At 34.1% G+C, this 22,885-nt stretch overlaps 1 protein-coding gene across 2 annotated transcripts; it reads left to right on the plus strand.

Moving 5' to 3' along the window:
- Positions 1-942: 942 nt before the first annotated feature.
- On the plus strand, positions 943-20,590 carry LOC146936110 (pre-mRNA-splicing factor ATP-dependent RNA helicase DEAH1-like). Of its 2 annotated transcripts, none has more exons than XM_085751124.1 (28): positions 943-1,142; positions 4,736-4,840; positions 4,955-5,082; positions 5,205-5,465; positions 5,532-5,603; positions 5,972-6,058; positions 6,521-6,554; positions 6,662-6,716; positions 7,328-7,387; positions 7,559-7,630; positions 8,814-8,877; positions 9,535-9,614; positions 10,086-10,153; positions 10,263-10,320; positions 10,519-10,576; positions 10,652-10,720; positions 11,125-11,193; positions 11,399-11,488; positions 11,843-11,929; positions 12,199-12,314; positions 12,396-12,462; positions 12,776-13,816; positions 14,352-14,414; positions 14,823-14,946; positions 15,028-15,128; positions 18,871-18,933; positions 19,023-19,095; positions 20,068-20,590. In XM_085751124.1, exons 4-28 carry the CDS (start codon positions 5,463-5,465, stop codon positions 20,121-20,123), a joined length of 2,730 nt encoding a protein of 909 aa, XP_085607250.1. In that variant the 5' UTR covers positions 943-1,142; positions 4,736-4,840; positions 4,955-5,082; positions 5,205-5,462; the 3' UTR covers positions 20,124-20,590. The 2 variants fall into 2 exon arrangements, with proteins under 2 accessions (XP_085607250.1, XP_085607249.1); XM_085751123.1 differs by having other exon boundaries at positions 5,205-5,417.
- Positions 20,591-22,885: the final 2,295 nt, after the last annotated feature.

Genomic DNA, 22,885 nt, shown 5'->3' on the forward strand with positions numbered 1-22,885 from the left:
TATTTTTCTGTTTTTTTATATTTCCGAAAAAAGCTTAATATTTATTCTGAATTTTTTAAAAATTATTTTTCGATTCTTTAAATTTTTGGAAAAAATTGAATATTTTTATGATTTTTTGGATTTTTTTTAAAAGTTATTTTTCGATTTTTTAAATTTTTGGAGAAAAAACTGAATATTTTTATGATTTTTTGGATTTTTTTTATTTTTTAAAATTTATTTTTAAATATTTTTAAAAAAAAATCTGATTTGGAAATAATAAAAAAAATAAAAAATGAAAAAAATGTTAAATCAGCGCCACGTAAGCGAATTTGCTGAGTTGGACGGAGGAGAGGTGTTTTCTGGAATTTTTTTTTTTTTACAAGGATGCAAATCAAACCGAAAATTTTACAGGGGCGAAAATCGGAAATGACCTATATTACAAGGGTAAAAACACTATTAACCCTTGAGTTTTATTGCTCCTACACATAAACCTTTATCTCTCCCAAGTGTTTTGTGATATGGATTGAGATTCTAACCTAAGGGTCCGTTTGGTTCGAGAGTTTTGGAGGGAAGTGGATGGGATGGGAGAGGAGAGGATGGAATATTTTTAAGGGTTAATAGGTCTTTACCCCCTGTAATATATGTCATTTTCGGTTTTCCCCCTGTAATTTTTTTTTTTTTGATTTACTCCTGTAAAATTTTTTTGTTTTGATTTACCCATTAATAGACCAAACAAAAAACAATTTTATTTTTTTTTAAGAAATTTTCGTTTTTGTTTGGCCTATTAGGGGGTAAATCAAAACAATTTTTTTTACTGTGAATTCTCTCTTGCCTTCAATCCTGCGCTAATCTCAACAGTTGGATTAATCCAACGGGCTGGGAGACAAAGCTCATATAAAATTAAAATAAAATAAAAAAAATCAAACCCGCAGTTAAAAGATCGAGACTCTCACCATCTTCACTAAGCTTCGCCCGCACCACCACCACATCAGAACCCGTCACCGCACTGTGTAATTTGAACCCGTCAGAAACTCCTTCAAAAAAATAAACACTTGGAGTTCCACTGCACTCGCTTCGCCGGAAAACGAAAACCTCGCCGGGAAACGAAGCCGGAGTCCATCATCATATCAAAGAAAGCCGCCGTCAACCGTCAGAAACGCCAGGTTTTCCTCTTTCATCTATTTCTTCCCAATTTTCCTTCCCCTCTCTTGCATTGCACACGCGCGGATACGATTCCTTCGCGATTTGCGTTCTCAATAGCTTCATCTGATAGGGTTTAACACATGCGTTTGATAGAAAATTATTGAACTGTGTAATTTGAATTTGATCCTCTTCTATGTTAATTCTTGTGAATGAGTTATAGCTTCTCGATTAATCTTTGTTCTGTAAATTAGGTTAATTATTTTGTGCAATTAATTGCATTTGAAGTTTGAAGGATAACGAAATTAATAGAATGATTGATTGAACTAACAATGAGATATCACATAAATATTTGTGTAGAAATTAAAACCCTAATTATATGTTTCTTTTCATAATTTAAATGTGAGATTTAGTACGAGTTGATTTTATGATTCAATATTCCAGCATTCAACTTGTTTATTTCGGTAATTCTAAGGAAGTAGTCAGTAGAAACGATGTTGCAAAATATGGCACTATAGCGATATTGCATGGCGGAATTTGAACAAATCACTATTGTTCCCGATACGCTATAGCGGCGCCGTAGCACTGATGTGTAGCAGAATTTGAACAAACTGCTATTTTTTATGATCTGCTATTGACAACACTCTTCTCGCTTTAAATATCCCGAGCAATTATCTTAGACACACAATCTTCACTAATGGAAACTACTTCCTTTTAGGATGATAACAAACTTTTCTTACTCACGAAATGGTCAAGTCTCGAGCTTCTGACAAGAGTATCCTTATAATCTTTTCTGTTGAATTCAACTGTCACCGGATTAGAGAGCAAGATAAGGATAAAAGAGAATGCTAGACACATGTGTGTATATAAGGGTTTTGATCTCCCAACAAAAAATAAGGTCCCTTTTTTTTAATATTTTTTTATTGTTGACATGTCTAGAAAACTCAGCATAGGTATGTAGTCAGGATCAAGATCCTACATAGGATCGGTCGGCCAATGAAAGAACTTTAACACGAGGAACGTAACACGGTTCATAAGTAGGATCGGTAGGTTTTTGATAGAGTTGAGAGAAATAAATAGAGAAAATAGAGGAAAAACAGAGGAACCAAACAAAGAATAAAGAAAACAGAGGAAAAACAGCAAAAAACAGAGGAAACAGGGCAAAAAAAAAACGAATCAGAGTAAAGTCGAAGCACGGTCGAGGTGCTGTAGGACGTAGAATCGTACAATCCTACGAGCCAGCACTCGATCCTGACTACAATGATAGTTGTCAGAAAATAACAAGAAACAGAGAGTGAATAAATTGTATACTACGTACAAATTCTTGGCTTGTATCAGTGTGATTATAGTTTGAAACTGGAAGGAAAAGAAACTGTTACAAAGAAAGAAGGAAAAAATAACCCAGCCAAGTTCTAGGAAGTCCTAACCTTCCTCCCACCATCTCTACTGTTCGGTGATATACCTGTTTTACAATAGAATGCTCTCCTACTTCCCACTGCTTGCCAATTCAGCAACTGGTTATGCACAGGACAATGTTGCATTATCTCTCTTAGTGTTGTCAAATAGTGACTATAGCGTTCTAGCATAGTGTATTTTGATGAATCTGCTATGAAAACTGTGATGCTATCCTAGTTTCTCTAACATGGCAATAGCGGTTGCTATTTCAGTTTCCGCTAGCTGATGCAGCGGCAATAGCAGAAAAAGAGAATTTTAGGGAATTTTTAAATAATTAAATGGATTTTGCATGTGTGCCAAACATGGCCTATTTTTAAAATAGAAAAAACTGAAGAGTTAGTTAGTATTATTACTCCTATGTTAACCGTAAATATGTAAACCTTTCAATATGTAAGCCATGCTTTGCCTCCATTCCCTTTTTTATTTCTATGTACCGTGCCTTATTAATATAAGGGAAATGCTAATGAGTGCCCTACGGGCACTCCTTACGAACTTTAAATAGTAAGTTTTTATAGAAACTTGTGCATTCAATGCATCGGAAATTGAAATATTAAGCTTTTCTAATGAATAGTTTCTTAATTGAGTATCCTTATAGAGTGCCCTTAGGGCACTTGTTAGCAAGACCCTTAATATAATTGACTTATTTCAACTGCTATGTGGCTTCCGTTATTTGCCCGCAACGCTATCTGCTATTTCACATAGCAGTTTTTTGGCATTCTGCTATCATCCTCAAGCCGCTATTGCATTATACTGCTCTCTTTTGAATATGGTTCCCTACATTGCATGCTTTTTTAAATTTCTTTCACACAATTGGGTTACTAGCACCTATCGTAGAAAAGATGGTGGAAACTCGGCTCAGGTGGTTTGGGCATGTAGAGAGCAAACCTGTAGATTTTGTAGCAAGGAGAGTAGATCAGATGGAGGGTAGTCAAATTACTAAGATAGCGGAAAACCTAGAAAAGCTATAACTGTTACGACAGATCTAGAGATCAATGGGTTAGATTGGATCAGGATATGATATATTATAGAACATTATGACATCATTTGATTCATAGCCGACCCCACTTAGTGGGATAAAGCTTAGTTGTTGTTATATACATCAATATATATTCCAACCTGTTGGGTTTGCATTGATTCAAATCTTCATGCCTTAACCGTTGTAAGTCTAAGTAAGGTAAGAGTTTTATTCTCACAATCTGATATCATTAGTCCTCATACGGGTTTGATGTTGGTTGATTTGTCTCTGTATCAACAATTTAGATCAAATCTGTTAATTTTTTTTACATGAAATTTCTCTTTGACTTTGGACAAATCCAATTAGAAACGATTGAAAACTAGTAGTAATACCGCACGCTAGCAATTAATAAGAATTGTTGTACCGAAAATCCCTTTGCCATCTGAGAAGTACCCAAAATTTAGATTTATTATTTCTCACATTCATGATATCATTTAGACTTTAGATTCCTATTGTGAGGAAGGGAGCAGAATTCCTTTTGACTTAGTTTTGGTCTCGCTTTAATATTTGGGGGGGGGGGGGGGGTTGGTTAGGGGAGAGAAGGCCTCTGTATAAAATTTCAAATGCAGTGACTAAGATATCATTGCATAAAATGTAACAAAAATACAGTAAGTTATTTAAATTAAATTAACCCTTTCCATGTACTGAAATCTCTCCCTTCCCTCTCATGAATCAAACAGGAAGACTTATCTCCCTCCTACTCACTCTGCCCCTCTTCTCAACTAAAAATATTTATTTAAATCTCTCCGTCCTCGTGAGCTTAGCTCAGTTGGTAGGGACAATGCATAATATATGCAAGGTCCAGGGTTCAAACCCCGGCCACCACAAAAAAAAAAATCTCTCCCGTCTACTCATTTAAACCAAACATACCCTTAATTTCAAAGGAAGCAAAGCAATAGTTTTTCATGGAATTAAGTTGTCTTCAAATTATTTTTCTATCGAACATAATTTCACTAGTCTTATTTTTTGCATTAACACCTCTTGCAATGGCCACATATGTTTTACATTCTTCGTTTCTATTTGCTACTGCTGATTGAGTTCTATTTGGGCTGATAAACATTTTTTAACATCATGGTCAGAACCACTCTTTTTATGCTCCCTGACATCTTAATCCAAAATTAGGCTGATTTATTTTATTCCTTGCAGTGAAAATGGCGAGCGATGACAATCTAAAGACATGGGTTTCAGATAAGTTGATGTCACTACTTGGATATTCCCAGCGCACAGTTGTACAGTACATGATTGGACTATGTAATTCATCTAAGATCATTTTATCACCCTAAAAATAATTCTATATAATCATTTTGGAAATGGTACTTTGGGATTCACATGCTATATGTCAGTAATATCTTTTTGGTTTTGCAGCCAAGCAAGCTACTTCACCAGCTGATTTAGTGGGAAAGCTAGTGGAGTTTGGGATTTCAACAACAGACTCCCGTGCGTTTGCGGAAGAAATTTTCTCAAGAGTTCCTCGTAGATCGTCCAGCTTAAATGTGAGTTTTGATCCAAGACACAATGAATATACTACCTTTTTCTTAGTATATATCCAGCAAATCCTTTCTTACAGAAGTAATTATTATCTGCTGGCTATTGATCTTTTTGTGCTCTATAATAGCAATATCAAAAGCAAGAGAGAGAAGCTGCAATGTTGGCAAGGAAGCAGGCGACTTACACAATTTTGAAGGATGACGACGACATCGACGATGACCATACTGTTGGTGGTGACGATAAATCGTCGATAACTACTGCTTCTACATCTAGAAAGCCAGACAATCATAAAAAACGTTTCAGGAAGAAAACTGAAGTTCAAGATGATCAAGAAGATGAGGCAAAGTGTTCATAACCTATTAGTTTCACTTCCTTATTTGTGCTCATGGTAAGTTGCTGATCAATGTTTCTTCTAACAAGGTTTGACTTATTTTGATCAAATGCATCGATGCAGGTAATTTCAAGGAAAGAAAGGGAAAGACAGGTTAAGAGAAGAACTTCCCCTGATGAAGAGAGTGGTTCAGAGGTACCATTTTTTTAATGTCTACAAGTACTGATGATGAGACTTCTATTATATCCACTTGTTTGATTAATTCTGTTGCGCTGTCCCTCAGATTTATATTTTTTAGCTGAGTGCATTGATATATATGTTCAACTCAATTGATCACTGAGTTTGCGCCCCTATTTTCTTTTGGTATTAAAATTTAATATGATTTATGTTCTCAAAAAGGAAAAAAGAATTTTGTAATAGTTTAATTTTTGTTGATATACCAAAGAGACCTTTGTTAGTTTTTCTTTCTTTGCTTATAGAACTCTCTTATTAATCGGTTTTGTAAAAGCATTCTTATTGTTTTATAAATATGAATCAATTCTAACTTGTCTAAATGTAAACAGTCAGAAGAAGAAAGATTGAAAGATCAAAGAGAAAGGGACGAATTAGTGCAGCATATGAGAGAAAGAGATGCTGCAGCAACAAGGAAGGTACTCATTAATAGTCGGATTTAATTTGTCAATTGCACCTGAAGGCTTTTCTCTTATGAATCTGTATTTTTTTTGGTTGATGCCATTATGCTTAAGTTGGTGTCTTAGTAGTATCTACATCAATACTTCCTTTTGGATAAAAAAAAGAAAACTTGTTTTAAAGAATGGGCAAAAATGTGTGGAAGGTGGGTAGTAATGTCCGTGGACATCCTGTATCTTAGTGCTGAAATCTTTCGGGATTTTGCTATTATCAGCCATAAAATGCATGTTAGATCATATCCATTGGCCATGATTTTAGGAACTTGTGTTGCCTTTACATCTTGTGTGATTCTTTACTCTCCCTCTCTCTCTATAATATATATATATATATATATATATATATATATATATATATCATTTGCTCCCATTTTTAACTTTTCTGTGTCTTCATTCTAAATGTTTGCATTGTTTCTTGTTTATCAGTTGACTGAACAAAAATTAACACGAAAGGAGGAAGGTATGCAACTGGATGGTTGAGCTTACGTACATGCACACATAAGTTCAAATGTGCCTTTATATCCAAATGTTGATTTTAATTTCTTGGTTCAATCTTTCTTCCAACAGAAGAAGCAATTCGAAGATCTAATGCTGCAGAGCAGGATGATTTGCGTTCTTTGAGGTTTGCTATTATATATATATGGTTGTGTTGCATGGAAAAATTATTTCATTAGCAGTCATAAGAACCACAAATTTCTGCCATTTGCCAGATAGTTGTTAGGATAAGGGTTCAGAAGAAGAAATATATTACTTGGAGTTATTTAAGAGGTGTACTGCTAACTACCTAGTATCTTGTAGACCGATGCTTTAAAATTCCGACTAGTCTCCAAGACAGAGGAGTTAACTGAAGATCTAACAAAACTAATTTCATAAATAAGTATATGAACCATTTTTTATGGTGTGCAATGGGGGCAACAAGGTTTGAACCCTGGACCTCATGCATACTACCCAAACACCTCACCGCTAGACTAATCCTAGTCTTCACAAATTCTTATATACTCTTAAAAAAATCGTCCAGGGCATGGTTTGGAAAAGACTTCGGATGGACTAGTTGAAATTTAGGTTTTTGATATTACCCATTGGTGTCATTTGCCCTAATAACAAACAACATATAGTGCATAAGGCTCTGTTGTTCTTTTTTCCTTTTATTTTTTGTTTAAATAAGATACACTTTTGATGGCATAAAGTTGGCTGCAGTATGTCACTTCGCTTATTGTTTTTCTGCTGTTTCAGAAAGTATTCACGGCAAGAATACTTGAAGAAAAGGGAGGAAAAGAAATTAGAAGAACTGAGGTATGATTCTACTTCCGTTTTGTTTATTTTCGTAAGGTTGTTTCCAGTTCTGATTTTCTGTCGATGAACAAATTAATATTTGGTATCTTGGACATCGCTGTTATGTGTTATAATGTTATTTTTCCTTAATCTTCTAGTTGAAATTGATAACCTTTTGCACGATTATTGCAGAGATGATATTGAAGATGAACAATATCTATTTGATGGTGTGAAGCTTTCAGAAGTGGAACAGCGTGAGTTAAGGTACTAGTTGCTTTTTCCAGTTCTCCTCCTTCAATTTTTCTTTTGTTACTTTATGATACATTTTTATTTCTTTAAAATTGTTTTCCCTATAAAAAGTAGTGTCAAGCAAATTATGTAAAGGAAATTCTTTACCCAACCTCGGTACCCTAGCCTTTTTTTTTTTTTTTTTCTTTCTAATTTTAAAGCTACACTCAAATGCTTAGATTCGCCTTTTCTTTTATTGTCTTCTGATATTTAAATTTTTAGGAATACATAAAGTATTCCGATAATTTCTTAAAAAGCCGCATTTTTCTTTTACAAATATGGTAATAGCGGTATATACTGTGACTTAATGAAAAAGGACAAACTTCTTTTTTGTAATCTCTACTGAACTCGATTTTTCGTAATATCTCTCTGTGCGTTGAAACCATTTCTTAATCTCTGTATGCTTCAAAATTCCTCGATTTTTATCTTTGTTCTCTCTGCATGATTCTGAACTCTCTATCTTTGTTCTATCATTCTGCGTACCCAATTTTGATGATGCCAGTGTTCAAGTAAATATGTTATAGGAGTGAGTTTTTAGCTTGTCTGTTAAGTGTCATCTGCCATGAGGTTGGATATCCTTGCTAGATGTTTCTAGATATAATTTTCCCTGTCTCTCTTTCATTCAAGCGGCATACGACATACTCATTTTCTTGTTATACATTCACCAAAGATGTTTGATTCTTCTTTTTGCTCTCTCTATCTACTTTTCAGTTTTTGGTAATAACACTAAAATACTTGGTGCTCTGGATGTTTAAGTCCTTTAGACGAGGATATTATTTTTTTAGTGTAAAATATATCATAATACTTGTCTTGTACGTGTCATATATCAAAATAGATGCACTATTCTGTGTGCTTTCTTCCATTGCTCTATGGGCCTTGCATCAATACAAGTGTGATATTCTTATGTATAACCATATTAACCATGCTTGAAACATATTATTTAAATTATTATCTATTTAATTTAGTTTAGTTAAAAATTCAAACCTGTTTGTTACGGGAATAAGAGGCATACTTGTGTATTCTGCCTTTGTACATGAGAGCTAGAACCCTTACATCATTATGCTGAGTTCTTAAAGAGCTGTATATTCACTAATGGCAAAGATATATCTTCTGTATCTTTAGAATGAAAAAGTTCTAAAGTTTTTTTATTTCTCCCCAGGCACAAGAAAGAACTATATGAACTTATAAAAAAGCGGTCAGAGGAGGCAGACAATGTGAATGAGGTAATCAATAAGTTTATATTTCATGAATAATGAGTGTTAGATCAGGATCAGTTTTTTTATTCCTTCATGGTTGATCGTTGTTGAAATGTAGTCACTTTTTTTATTCATTCAAGATAAGCTATTTGCCAGTTGTGCTTGTTAGGGTTAAATATGTTGCGGGTGCCTATAAAATGACAACCCTTCATCTTTAAATCACTATTAAAAATTATGTTTTTAATATCTTCTGAGAGAAGACTAAAAACATATTTTTTTTGCTAAATAGTGGGACTGCACATGAATAAAATATTTATATGGACTAAATTTGAATGGTTGTTATTTTAATGGGATTAAAGACATATTTAACCCTTCTTGTTATATATATTTGGTTATGCTTTTGCTTTCTTTTGATGATGACTTATTTAATTCCTTGACTGAATCTGTGTAGTTTTATAATATGGCGATCCTTCTCATTTGTAATGGCATAATGTATAAAAATATTACAATCTCTAATCTTTTTGGAAAATTGGGACAGGATCCTTGACAAAGGGATCATTTGGGATTGTGATAAGTCAAATACACATCTATATCTGTCTTTGCTAAACTCTCATGTTCTTCTGGAATTGTAGTACACATCTATATCTGTCTTTGCTAAACTCTCATGTTCTTCTGGAATTGTAGTATAGAATGCCAGACGCTTATGATCAAGAAGGTGGCGTTAATCAAGAAAAGAGATTTTCTGTGGCTATGCAGCGTTACAGGTTCTCACTTACCACATGTTCTCCACTATGATTGAAAAAATATAAAAAGAAAAAGGAATCAGATATGAACTATTAACAAGATACCATTCATAATGTATTTTCTCTGATTTTTATCCCATGAGTTTCCAAAAGGTACTTGCCTTTAATGAGAATGTACAACATAACTGCTATCTTGTATTAAGAGTTGGGCTTTGGCCCTATACTCTAACCTCCACAATTAAGAGTTGTGCTTTGGCCAATACTCTAACCTCCACCAGTCAGAATTCTGTTGGAGACAGTTAGCAACAGCTGACAATTCAGTAAGAAATTAGTTGCATCTTTCTATACTATAAATGTATCATTGTACTTCATCACATTCAGATTGTATATACAAGAATAATTCAGATTATACTCTGCTAGATTCTCTATCACTTTATCTCATTCTCCCTTTCTAACAACGTTATTGGACATCTTTAATTTTGTTTATCTTAGGGATACAAATGCTGAGGAAAAGATGAATCCATTTGCTGAACAAGAGGCATGGGAGGAACATCAAATTGGTAAATCTCTTTATTATTACGCTCCTTATAGTATGTATCTTTTGAAAAATTAAATCCCTGTTCTTTTTCTGTGTTTTCATATTTTTGTATTCTTGATATCATCTTCTAGGAAAGGCAACACTGAAGTATGGCTCCAAAAATAAAAAACTAGCCTCTGATGATTACCAGTAAGTTGGTTCTTTTAAAACAATTGTTGCTCAATGTCATACTGTAATCTTGTTCTGTTGTTACGTATTGGATGACACTGAAGTCTTCATTCAGTGTGCTTTTATTATTTAGGTGTAGCATTGACGCTGATTCATTATGTATTTTTCTCTGAGTGCACACATTACTGATTATAAACTTATTACAATTTATGCATGTAGGTTTGTGTTCGAGGACCAGATTGATTTTATCAAGGCATCTGTGATGGATGGAGATAAGGTATGTTAATGACTCAACTTGACTCATGACGTTTAATGGTGATATTGTTGTTTTTGAGCCAGACTTGCTCTGCAGTTTGATAATGACGAGATGGCAGATTCAATTGAAAAGTCCAAAGCAAAGTCTGCAGCAGAGGCACTTCAGGTAGCATTTCAATAATTCAATTAATAATGGCTTTATTTAGTGTTAGTGGTTTGACAGGCACTGCCTTGCCAATGGTTATCGTGATAGTTTTAGCCCATGCCCATGGGTTGAGGCAATACACTAAAAAAGGAAAAGCTATGAAGTCACGTCTCTGTATAAAATCGCAACTGGAAAGATAACTTGAGGCTGCTATTATGTTGGTTTATGAAGTAATTACTAATTATAATGATGTTATTGAATTTTATTTCTTAGAGAAAGAAATGATGATTGAAGCTGACTATTAGTTATTCATTTAAAACTTGAATGTTATGGATTAGAATCCTCAATCTTTGTCAAGATTAATTCATTAAAGCTGACTACCGATGCATGTTATATTCATGTACTTTTCCGACTTCTTTTTTCAGGAGGAGAGGAAAAAACTACCCATTTATACTTATCGGGATGAATTGCTCCAAGCTGTTCATGACCACCAGGCATGGTTACCTCCCTTTTTAATCTTTCTTTTTCCCATTGTTTATTCTGATAGTTCTGCCTTATGGTTTTTGAGGAATGAATTTCATCTCTGTTGTCAATGAACTGTCTTTTGTTTTTGTTTGATTCCATTACTTTTTTATTCACATTTTCATGTGTATAATTGAATATCCATTTGAATTAACCTTCAATAATTTCCTTTAATAGGTACTTGTAATTGTTGGTGAAACCGGTTCTGGAAAGACTACACAAATTCCTCAATATCTTCATGAAGCTGGCTACACAAAACATGGAATGGTGCGGTTTTGATTTTTTTTTTTTTTGTTTTTATTTTTTTTTTAATTTTTTTTATAATTTTTATGTTAATACAATAGGTTAAGTCATTTTAAAACTTCATTGGATGTCCTTGTTATATTATATCTACTTTTATTTTTACAATTGGTAGATATGGTTGATATTTCATTTTATTTATATCTGCTTTGTCGCTGCCTACTATTATTTGTCATTTATGGAACAAATAGCTATATGTATGTTTTATGGTGTGTTGCTTTATGATTGTGTCAATGTGTTGCAAATGGTTGCATCTTCTAAAGTTATCATGCCTTTCCTTGGCATTGGAAAGAAGTTTAAAATTGTTGTATTTTTGTACAGATTGCATGTACTCAGCCACGTCGTGTTGCTGCTATGAGTGTGGCTGCTCGAGTTGCTCACGAATTAGATGTTAAACTAGGACACGAGGTAGGCTATCTTCATTTTTTCAATATTATTATTTTATGTTCCGTGTTGGTTAATACAGCTATTTTCTTTAAAATTTCTTACTCCCTAAAAGATGGTACAAACTACAAATATGTATGCTATGTGGGAAGCATAAAGTTTTCATTGATAAAGAATTAAATTATAACTTGTCAAAAAAAAAAAAAAGAATTAAATTATAAATATCTCCCGCTTTTTCCCAACTGAACTTTTCTAGTATTAGTTATGATTAATTCAATTTTTTCTTTTTAAAGGTTGGGTACTCCATCCGTTTTGAGGATTGCACATCAGACAAGACTATTCTGAAATATATGACAGATGGAATGTTACTGAGGGAATTTCTTGGTGAGCCTGATCTGGCAAGTTATAGGTGAGCATATATTGGATTAGGATTCAGGGTTAGGTTGGATGCTTTATGGTTGTTCTCTTACTATGTTTGCTAATATTGTAGTGTTGTGATGGTGGATGAGGCTCATGAAAGGACACTCTCAACTGATATTTTGTTTGCATTAGTGAAGGTGAGCCCTTGGTTTTGTTTTTTTTTTTTGCTTTGTAATCCAAGCGAGTTGAATGGCAGATGATATAATTTTGTTCCTTGAACAATCAGTATCTTGATTGGGATATTCAAGACATTTTTTGCATGCTTTTGATGTTGATCACATGTATTATTTTTGTTCCAACTTGTCGTGCAATGATTCTTATTTTTGGTTACTGTCTATAACTCATCAAAGCATGGTCTTTGCTTATATCTGGATGTATTTGAAGCGTATGCTCAGGTTAATCGAATAAATAAGCTGATATTTAGATCTAACATTATAATTTTTTTGACAGGATATTTCTCGCTTCCGATCTGATCTTAAGTTGCTGATATCAAGTGCTACACTTGATGCAGAAAAGTTCAGTGATTACTTTGATTCTGCTCCAATATTCAAAATTCCAGGGAGAAGGTATCCAGTTGAAATACACTTTACCAAAGCACCAGAAGCTGACTACTTAGATGCAGCTATTGTAACAGCACTTCAAATCCATGTTACTCAAGCTCCTGGAGATATATTAATATTCCTTACTGGTCAAGAGGAAATTGAAACGGCTGAAGAAATCTTGAAGCATCGAACTAGAGGCTTAGGGACTAAAATTGCTGAATTAATTATATGTCCTATATATGCCAACCTACCAACGGAACTGCAAGCCAAAATATTTGAACCAACTCCTGAAGGGGCACGAAAGGTTGTCCTTGCTACCAATATCGCAGAAACATCATTGACAATTGATGGAATAAAGTATGTCATTGATCCAGGATTCGTTAAGATGAAGAGTTATAATCCAAAGACAGGAATGGAGTCTTTACTAGTGTCTCCCATCTCAAAAGCCTCAGCTATGCAACGAGCTGGTCGATCTGGAAGAACAGGTCCTGGAAAGTGCTTCCGGTTGTATACTGCATACAATTTTCAAAATGACTTGGATGATAACACTGTACCCGAAATACAGAGGACTAACCTCACAAATGTAGTTTTGACTTTAAAAAGTCTTGGTATTCATGACTTGTTGCACTTTGAATTTATGGATCCTCCACCTGCGGAAGCCTTATTGAAAGCCCTGGAGCTTCTATTTGCTTTAAGTGCTTTAAATAAGCTTGGTGAGTTAACTAAGGTAGGTAGACGGATGGCAGAGTTCCCACTTGATCCTATGTTGTCAAAAATGATAGTGGTTTCAGAAAAATACAAGTGTTCAGAAGACATAATTTCCATTGCTGCTATGCTTTCTATTGGAAATTCAATATTTTACCGTCCAAAGGATAAACAAGTACATGCAGACAATGCAAGGCTGAATTTTCACACTGGAAATGTTGGAGACCATATGGCGTTGCTCAAGGTTCATTCACTTTTAAATTTTTGTGTTTAATTGGTTATTGACTTGTCTACTTTTCGTTTGTGCATCTTTGGAAATGACAGCGACAATTGTTGATCTCATTACACATTGAGTATTTGCTGTTATGTATTAGCAGAGCCCCAACCATTAGTTAATTAGTTAGAACTTGAAAGATGGAGAAATAACATGATATGAATTATAGTAGAGAAAGAATAAAGATCTGTCTTCGATTGTGAAGTGGAAATTAGGATGGAGATCCTAGTTCTCTCTAATACAAGGAGTAGAATATTCCGTATTTATATCATTCTATCGATAAACATTCCTTTCTTTGCCTCAGTTACGTCAAAATATGTCATTGTTCCTGTTGTGAATTATCTTTTCATTTAGATGGAATGTTTTATAAATCAAATCATGAGATACGGTGAGATTATTGTTGAGTTGCATGCATATCTATCCTTGTTAGGCTGTAATTTACTGTTGATATATTTCCTTGTTCTAGATTATTGTTGAAACTTATTAATAATTATTTTTTCTTCAGGTCTACAATTCTTGGAAAGAGACCAATTATTCAACACAATGGTGTTATGAAAATTATATACAGGTATGGTTCTTTGCTACGAAAACTAGTACCTTTACGTGAATAAGTGAAAAGTCGTGGAGTTAGTAGTGGAGAACATCAAGTGAAGTGAGGTGGTATAATTATTTATAAATGTTTTTTTATTTTACCAATATTAAATTTAATTTGATACCCCCCAAAAAATAATAAATTTAATTTAACCAATTTAATTAGTCCATATAACACAATAAGTTTAGATAATTTTTTAGTTACTGATAGTATCATAAAAACTTCTACCATAGTCTATTCCCACCAGGTGGGGTTTGACTACATAGATTAAATGACACTGTAATGTCTTATCATGAATTGTGTAAGGAGTAGCCATTTAAGGTATTGGGTTTAAGGTTTAGGGTTTAGCGGCGTTAATATTTGTGGCATTTTTTTTATGTTTAGGTAAGGAGCATGAAACGGGCGAGGGATATCCGTGATCAACTTGCAGGTCTATTAGAGAGGGTTGAGATTGAGCTTACTACAAATCCTAATGATTTAGATGCCATCAAGAAATCTATAACATCTGGTGAGCTTTAAAAACTTGTAATCATCACTTGCATTAAGAATCTTTTTTCATCCTGCTGATTCAAATTTTTATCCATTGCAGGATTTTTCCCACACTCTGCAAAATTGCAAAAAAATGGATCGTATCGGACACTTAAACATGGGCAGACTGTTCACATACATCCTAGTTCAGGGCTGGCACAGGTACTTTTTGTATATGAATGCTATTAGAATATTATAAAATATCTTATAATATCTTTTTATATTATGTTGGAGTATCTTGAGCATCTCTTAGGATTAAATTTTATACTGTATTTCTTATAACTCACTTGTGTGTTATGTGTTTTTAATTGACTACTTCACCCTCCCTTTTCATTTTTATAACCTGGAGCTATCAAGTTCTTGCCATGGCGGGGTATAGGGAACAAAGGGAAGGGTTGGATCTACAATGGGTCTATTGTAGGCTGTGTATTATTTGCAAGAGGTTGATTTCACGACTCGAACTTCTCATCTCGTAGTCTCATGGAAGCAGGTAAAGGACGATACTGATAAGTGATGATGGGAGGGTCGAACTCGAGGGTCAATTGGAATAGATGGCTCTCGAATATCTAACACTGAAGGTAAAATGGAACATAAGGATTATCTTGTTGTACTTGAGTACTTGGGCAACAAACGCTGCTGTCATTGAGGTGGTTTAGAAAGGGCTTTCTTCAAAAAAGGTGGCATAAGAAATATAAAAACGAGTTGAAGAATAATATCACTTGTACCCTTTCTGCATCCACTAATAGCCAAGAAAGACTCACTTTAAACAAATTATGAAGACTTGTTGTGAGATAGTGAACAAAGCAAGTTGAACAAAAGACACAAGGAAAAACAAGGAGGAAGGGGTCAATAGGGAATAACAGGGAAGTCATTCTATTCATCAAATAAATAGCACTAAGTGCAAGGAGAAATAGGGAAGAAGGGTTCAAAGAACCTAAGACACAATGAGAAACATGGACGAAGGGTTCAATAGGGAATGAAGTGGAATGGGGGAATACTATCATTTTGAGAAAAGGATGACATTCTCTTTATCAAATAACTAGCATTAATCACAACATCACCCCAAATTTTAAAGGTGTCTAGGCAGGTAGCAGTCTCAATGGTATGGCGGTATTTTCGTACTGCAGTACTGTTTTTTTAAGGGGAGAGACAAGTTTATTGATGCACCATTCCATGTGATGTGATAAAGTCATTAAGGGGAGAAGAAAAGTGTTCTTTTTCATTATCAACACCTAAGATGGGATTAGAATATATCGAGTTCAAAGAAGTTGAGAAGAGAGATATTCGAAGATTTAGACTGAGGATAGGGTGAAATGCTTGAATGATTAGTACTCCGTAGATTGGATATATATATATGAGAAGGGATCCATTGACTCCAAGAGTAACTCTTTTGAGTTACTCCAAATCATGTCCCTTCATTTTAATAGTAATTGATGGCTATGATTAATTATAATAATTATTAGTGTGTTCCTTCATCTCATAATCTTGTGTGTCCCAATTCTTCACTTTTCTCCTTTCTCCCGTCGACTGAAAAACACGGCCATGGCCATTGATACAAACCTGAAACCGAAGTTTCAAAGAATTACAATAATTGTGTGGATCAGGAGAATAATTACTACGCATGTCTTCTTATTATGGAAAACAAAAATTAATATCTAACAATTGCTACTGATTTTGACGTTTTCCGTTTTCCGTTTTCCATTTTCAATATAGGAAGCTGAAGCCTTTTTTGTTTCCCCTCATATCTTGTATTGGCTACATATTTTGTGCATCAATTAACCCCTAATTTGATTTTTGAGAAGGAAAAAAAAAGAACAGATAGGGGATACACAAGATTGTACAAAGACAGTAGAAGAATTGGGATACACAAGATTAGAGATGAAGGAACACACTAATAATTATTATAATTAATCATAGCCATTAATTACTATTAAAATGAAGGGTTGAGATTTGGAGTAACTCTAAAGAGTTACTCTTGGAGTCAATGGATGCCTTCTATATATATATATGCTTTTGAATTGATTACATGATGTTTTGTTCAAGAAGAAACAAATACATGACAACTTCCGAAGTACATGTGCGAATTTTGAAGCACATAAATCAATCTAAGCACCCTACATGAATAGGAACGTACACAAACCTAAGCACAAATTGCTGCTATTCCTTACTAGTTATTTTCTGATTCCAACAGAAGTCTTTTCAAATTTTTTGGAATAAAGAAAACAACTTTGAAAGTTCTTGCATTGAAAAAATCCACAGGTCAATTGTGGCCTTACTCAACCTCATCAATGGAAGCGGAGACGCCTAAACCCTAGTATAGAACTAACAGAACCTGAATCTCTTAGATTTTTTTCCCAGCCAACCTCATAATTTCCGTTTTGTAAGGTAAGGGTTGCGATGGCATTGCATAGACCTTAAATTCTTTTATATTGCGGCTGCAATTGCGGACCGCAATTTTTTTTTGTTGGTGGCCGGGGTTTGGATCCCGGACCTTGCATATATTATGCATTGCCCTTATCAACCGAGCTAAGCTCACGAGGACCGCAATTTAAATCCACAGCGACTACCTTGTCTCAGAAAGGTATAATAGGCATATTAGTGACATGTTTTACAGTCTAGGGACGACAAGTGAGAGACTAGGAATCATTTTCTCCATCTTATTTCTATTTTAGGAGTGCTAACGACACACTCTTTCATTGGTTAAAATTCACACAGGCACCACCAAATCATGCGGGTCCCTAGGAATTTGGTGGGACCCACATGAATTTTAACCAATAAAAGAGTGTGTGTTGGAAAGTGTGTTGCTAGCATTATTTTTTTCAATTTAGATGACCCAAACGGAGAAGAATGAGACTTAGAGGAGAAAATCTTGTGTGGTCCTGGTCCACACAAGTGGTCTTTGGTCACACAAAGAGAAAAAAGAGAAGAGAGAGAAGAGAGAGAAAATGGAGAAGAGAGAAGAGAAGAGAGAAGGAAAAAACTTGTGTGTGTGACCAAACCAAAATTCTTTGGTCCTGGTCCACACAAGTGTTTCTCGACTTAGAGATCCAATACCAACTTTGAAAGTTGAAAGAGAAAATCTAAATATTGTAACGGATAAGAAAAAAAAATACAAGCACTGATAATCCTAATTTTTAGCGCTAGTAATTGCACACCATCATTGTGATATGTACAGCTGTCAATTTATATAGGCCTTTAAATGCTGTCTCACAGGCCCCAACTTAAATATCCTCCCACTTAAAATCTCTCAATGCTTACGGGCCCCCACTTAGATAAACTCCCAAGACAAAAACCTGGCTCACAGGCCATAACTTTTTTATAAAGTACCAAAAAAGTTTGTACTTTTTTATATTTGTGCATTCTCCAATTATTTATTTGTTTTTCCCCCAAAAAAATCCCCAAAAAGTTGAAAAGCTGACAAAAAACATGGGGCTTTGAACCCCATGACCTGAGCCCACAGAAAATAGTGACATAATGGGCTGGGGGCCCAAAAGTATTTCTCTATAGGGAGCTCATAATTATGGGGCTTACGGCTTAGTAGGGGCCTTGATAAGTGGGGCTCAGAACTTTGGGGCTTATTTAACAGTTCTAGTGATGTGTACGAAAAAATAAATGAAATTTTATAGACATATTTAGAACTTATGAGTAGGATATTTTGTGTTGTTTTATCTATGGAATTGAACTGTCACAATCTAATTGAAAAGGTTTCGTTAGAGAGTTTTGTTTGTGTGTATGTGGATGTCAGTTTAAGGCGTTTTGAAATGAAAGGATTCTATCAATTTTTTGTTGCATGAAAGTTCATTACAAATACTGCAAAGACTGGATTTCTGTGTTATAAAAAAATATATCCAATTTTTTCTCTTATTATTTATTTATTTATCTTCCACTTTGTTTATACTTGAAGGTTCTCCCAAAATGGGTTGTGTACCATGAACTAGTACTCACAACCAAGGAGTATATGAGACAGGTATTCTCAACGTTTAAGTTATTCAAGCGTTTTATGACTTTTTTCAATGAATGCTTGGGAATAGCTGAAACTGTATATTCTTATTGCAGATCACGGAGTTAAAGGCAGAGTGGTTGTTGGAGATAGCCCCTCACTATTACCAGCTCAAGGATGTTGAAGACAGTATGCTCTCTTTCTCTTTATTTCTAATATTGTTCTATGCTGCAAAGAGTCCAACACAATTCCCTTGGATTCCTGATTTGGTTTAAAAATTTGAGATGGTTTTATGGAGAATTAATCTTTTAATCTAGTTTTGTTTGAAATAGTCCATAAAGTGATATTGAGATCTTGATTGTACTACCTATTCAGTTTAGGACAGAATAGAAATGAAATGGCAGCTGTGAAGAATTCCATAAGCCCCAATCTATAAGCCTAGAGTAGGAAATTACACACATCCATCATGTTTCTGTCCTTAACTGAATATTCATGTCTATTCCCTCTCTCCGTAATTGACTTTCCCTCCCAAATCATTTTTATGGGCCTACGGGGAAAATACTTGCAGGGGCTTTCAGTGTTAGTAGACCCAATGACATTGGGGGCTTGATGAAAACAATTGATTGTTGTCGATTGGAAACACAAGATCTGCTTGTTAGTTGTAGTTGAAATGTGATTATGTGGAGTTTTTACTGGAATCTATTTAATAATTTTTTTTTTGAGGTGTTGAGTTGGAGAGATTGACTGTTTATTAAATACTAAAGATGAAAAAGTAAAAAAGATGTACACGTAAACCAACCGAAGTACCAAATTGAGGAGAGCTCCATTGAAGATGCTCTAAGATTTTAAAAGTTTCACTCTTTACCTTTTACCCTATATAACTTCCAACTATATTGAACTTGTAAAGTTATATAACTTAAACAATGTTGAACTTGTAAAGTTATATAAATTTCCACCAATGTTGACAAAGGGTAGTTGTAATTAACCTTTTTAATTGAAATGTTCTATTAGTTCTATAAGATCAACATAGAGTATTAACAGTTTTAAATTTGTTTATTATTCAGCGATCATATTCTTGATTTATACCATTAAAATTTGAGATTCGTGTGAATCAGACCTCTTCCTTCATCTATTGAGTTGTTGAATCAAATTTTGTCGCAGCTGGTTCCAAAAAAATGCCCCGTGGAGAAGGACGCGCAAGAATCACAGACAACTAGCACATCTCCAAAGATGCTTTGGTACCGAGAAGAATGAAGTAGATTTGTTTGAAGGCGGTTTTGCTGGATGTGGAAAAATGTTGCTCTTAAAGTTGGAAGAAGATGCACTGTAAATACATTTCTTCTGTGACCTGTGCTATTCATTACGAAGAGAATACAAAAAGAAAAACGAAACGCAAGAATGCTTATATGTATTTTTTTAATGGATGGAAAATTGATTTTTCCTCATTTGGCGGAATACATACGAGCAGTGGTGAAATCACGCTGCCTTTGTATTTTTCTTGTATACACTTGGTCTTGATTTTAGTTGATTTTAGTAATCATTGCATGTTGAACTTGCACCCCTTCAGCTTGGTGTGTGTGGTAGGTAAATAATTTAGGGGAAATGATTCATGGATGTCATTTACCGACAATTTTTGTCTTGTGCTCGAGATGGATTTTCTGTTTTGAAATTTCTGCTTCTGTTATATTTGTGTCTAGTGATCTCCGATTCAATTCATATTATTGTTGAGTCGGTACTGAGTAAACTACTTTTAATGCTTGATTTGCCAAATGCCTTTGAATATTGTTTTCTGTCTTATTTTGTTCAAAATGCAGAGCTTGTATGGGCAAATGTGCAAGGTTTTGTAGGACTATACATCTCCACATGAATTTACTATGAAATTATTTAGTGATTAAAAGGGATACACAGTTGATGTAAATTAGCTTTATTTTAAGATTAAATTACAGAAGTTTACAGGATGGTGGTTTCTCACTGGACGGTAACAAAGATTTACACTCTCTTTTACCGAGTTTAAAGGGATGCATAGTCGATGTAAGTGGAAGACCTAACCATTTGTGTCGACAATAGTTAGTTGTAACTTCTTCCCTATTGATCTAGTTGTCTCCACACTTGATTTAATGCACTTGATTTAGTTTTGGATTGGCTTATTTTGAACTTATGTAAAACAACTTATGCAAATACATAAGCTCTTATGTATTATTTTATTCATAAGCTTGTCAAGATAGTTTATGAAAAAACAGTCTATGATGATACAATTATCAGTGAAAACTTAGGATTAACATAAAAGCTTATCATATGCTCAAAAATAAGCCAATAACAATTTACTACCAACTCTTATTTGTACGTTTTTCCATATGTAGGCTGATGATATAAGTATTATTGAAATAGTTACTGTCTTATGTTGTATGATGTTTTAAATTTATGCCAAACTTTTTTACAAAAATAATTTTCTGCTACTGGTTGTAATACACATTGTAATTTCTTATCAAAAAATTTTGTTATAAAAAATCTAAATACATTATCGCTAGTACATTGAAACTCCGTTGTTTAGCTTTAACACTTACTGTCCTTTCAATTATTTTTTATTTTTTAACGTTTATTGTAATGCACACGTTGTAATTTCCTTAAGTTTGGTATATTTTGCTTCTTGAAAGACTCAATCTCCTCTAATCCTTTCCTAAATTATTTTTTGCATTTTACTGTGCGCGATTAAGGCAACATATGAACAAGAATGTAAAAGTCCGTCCCTTCTCTTCTTTTTTCTTTTTCTAAAGAGAGAATTTTTTGAATCAAGGGAAACACTCTATGCAAGCTCAAAGAGAATCACTAATTTCATTAAGAGAAATATCTCATTTTGGTTTTTGGTAGCATTACGCGTTGTCATAGTAGTCCTTCACACATCTAAAAACACAAAATAAGCGCCATAGTAGTCCTTCACACATCTAAAACACAGTAAGCCCCAACCTTGCATTTTGTTAGTCATAGTAGTCTCCAACGTTAGATTGAGACGTTAACCGGTGATTTGTAAGCTGATGTGAAAGATGAAAGTAAATCTCTTTGTTTGAAAATAAAAAAGCCACAACCCAAAGCCCTAATTTTTCTCTCCTCTTTCATCGTCTTCAAACCCTCAGATATTCTCTAATTCCATTTCCACAAATTTTTCACATAATTTCACTTTATTATGCTCTACTAAAAAACTTTGATTTCAATATCCATGATGATGGCAGGTGGTGGAGACTCATCTTAGAGAAGTTACTCTCAGTCGTCGAGAATGGTGTCTTCTTGTGCTTGTGGTAGAGTAGCTGTTAGCCATGATGCACAAACCTGGACTAATAGGAGCAAGCCATTCTTCACGTGCCCCCCAATAAACAAGGTAATTGGAATCAATCTCCTAGAATTTGGGATTTATGGCTTTTCTTTGTTTTTCCTTTAATCCTGGAATTATTTTATTTTATTTTATGGCAGGATGAATATGGGTATTGTGGATACTTTGTGAGTTGTTGGAATGACTTACAAATCCAAATGATGAAACAACTGGAACAATTGGAATGAAGAAATGAAGAGGGATTGTGAGGCAACAAGGAAGATGTCACATGGAAGGTTGAAATGAATGCTAAAATTGACTCTGTTGGAGTGGAACTAACATGACACCCATTAGCAACAAGAAAACATTAAATCACAATAATCAATATGTCTAACCTTGCATGTTCTAAACCCGAAAATAATCAACATGGTAACCTCGACCCTTCTGTAAACGAACGCATGAGCATACTCTTACATAAGAGGTGTGGGAATATTTATAATGTAATTATATATTCTATCACATCTTATGTGTAAAATTACTTACAGTAACACTCAATATGTTACGAAGTATAGTTTAGTTACTCTATTGATCTAAACTATGTAGATAATTCTATATCGTTTATTCCTCTAAAAAAAATCTATATTGTTTATTGAACTAGGCAAATTCCTGAACTGA

This window comes from Medicago sativa, chromosome 3 (assembly GCF_051527215.1).
Source record: "Medicago sativa cultivar Bolivia chromosome 3, Bolivia_mono, whole genome shotgun sequence".
Lineage (NCBI taxonomy): Eukaryota > Viridiplantae > Streptophyta > Magnoliopsida > Fabales > Fabaceae > Medicago > Medicago sativa.

Bases quoted from the DNA above. Each gene is read 5' to 3' on its own strand.
- LOC146936110 (XM_085751123.1), top strand. From the start codon at position 4,741: ATGGCGAGCGATGACAATCTAAAGACATGGGTTTCAGATAAGTTGATG. The intron at 10,321-10,518 runs GTAAGTTGGTTC...TTATGCATGTAG, and splicing joins CTAGCCTCTGATGATTACCA to GTTTGTGTTCGAGGACCAGA. The intron at 18,934-19,022 runs GTATTCTCAACG...TTCTTATTGCAG, and splicing joins CCAAGGAGTATATGAGACAG to ATCACGGAGTTAAAGGCAGA.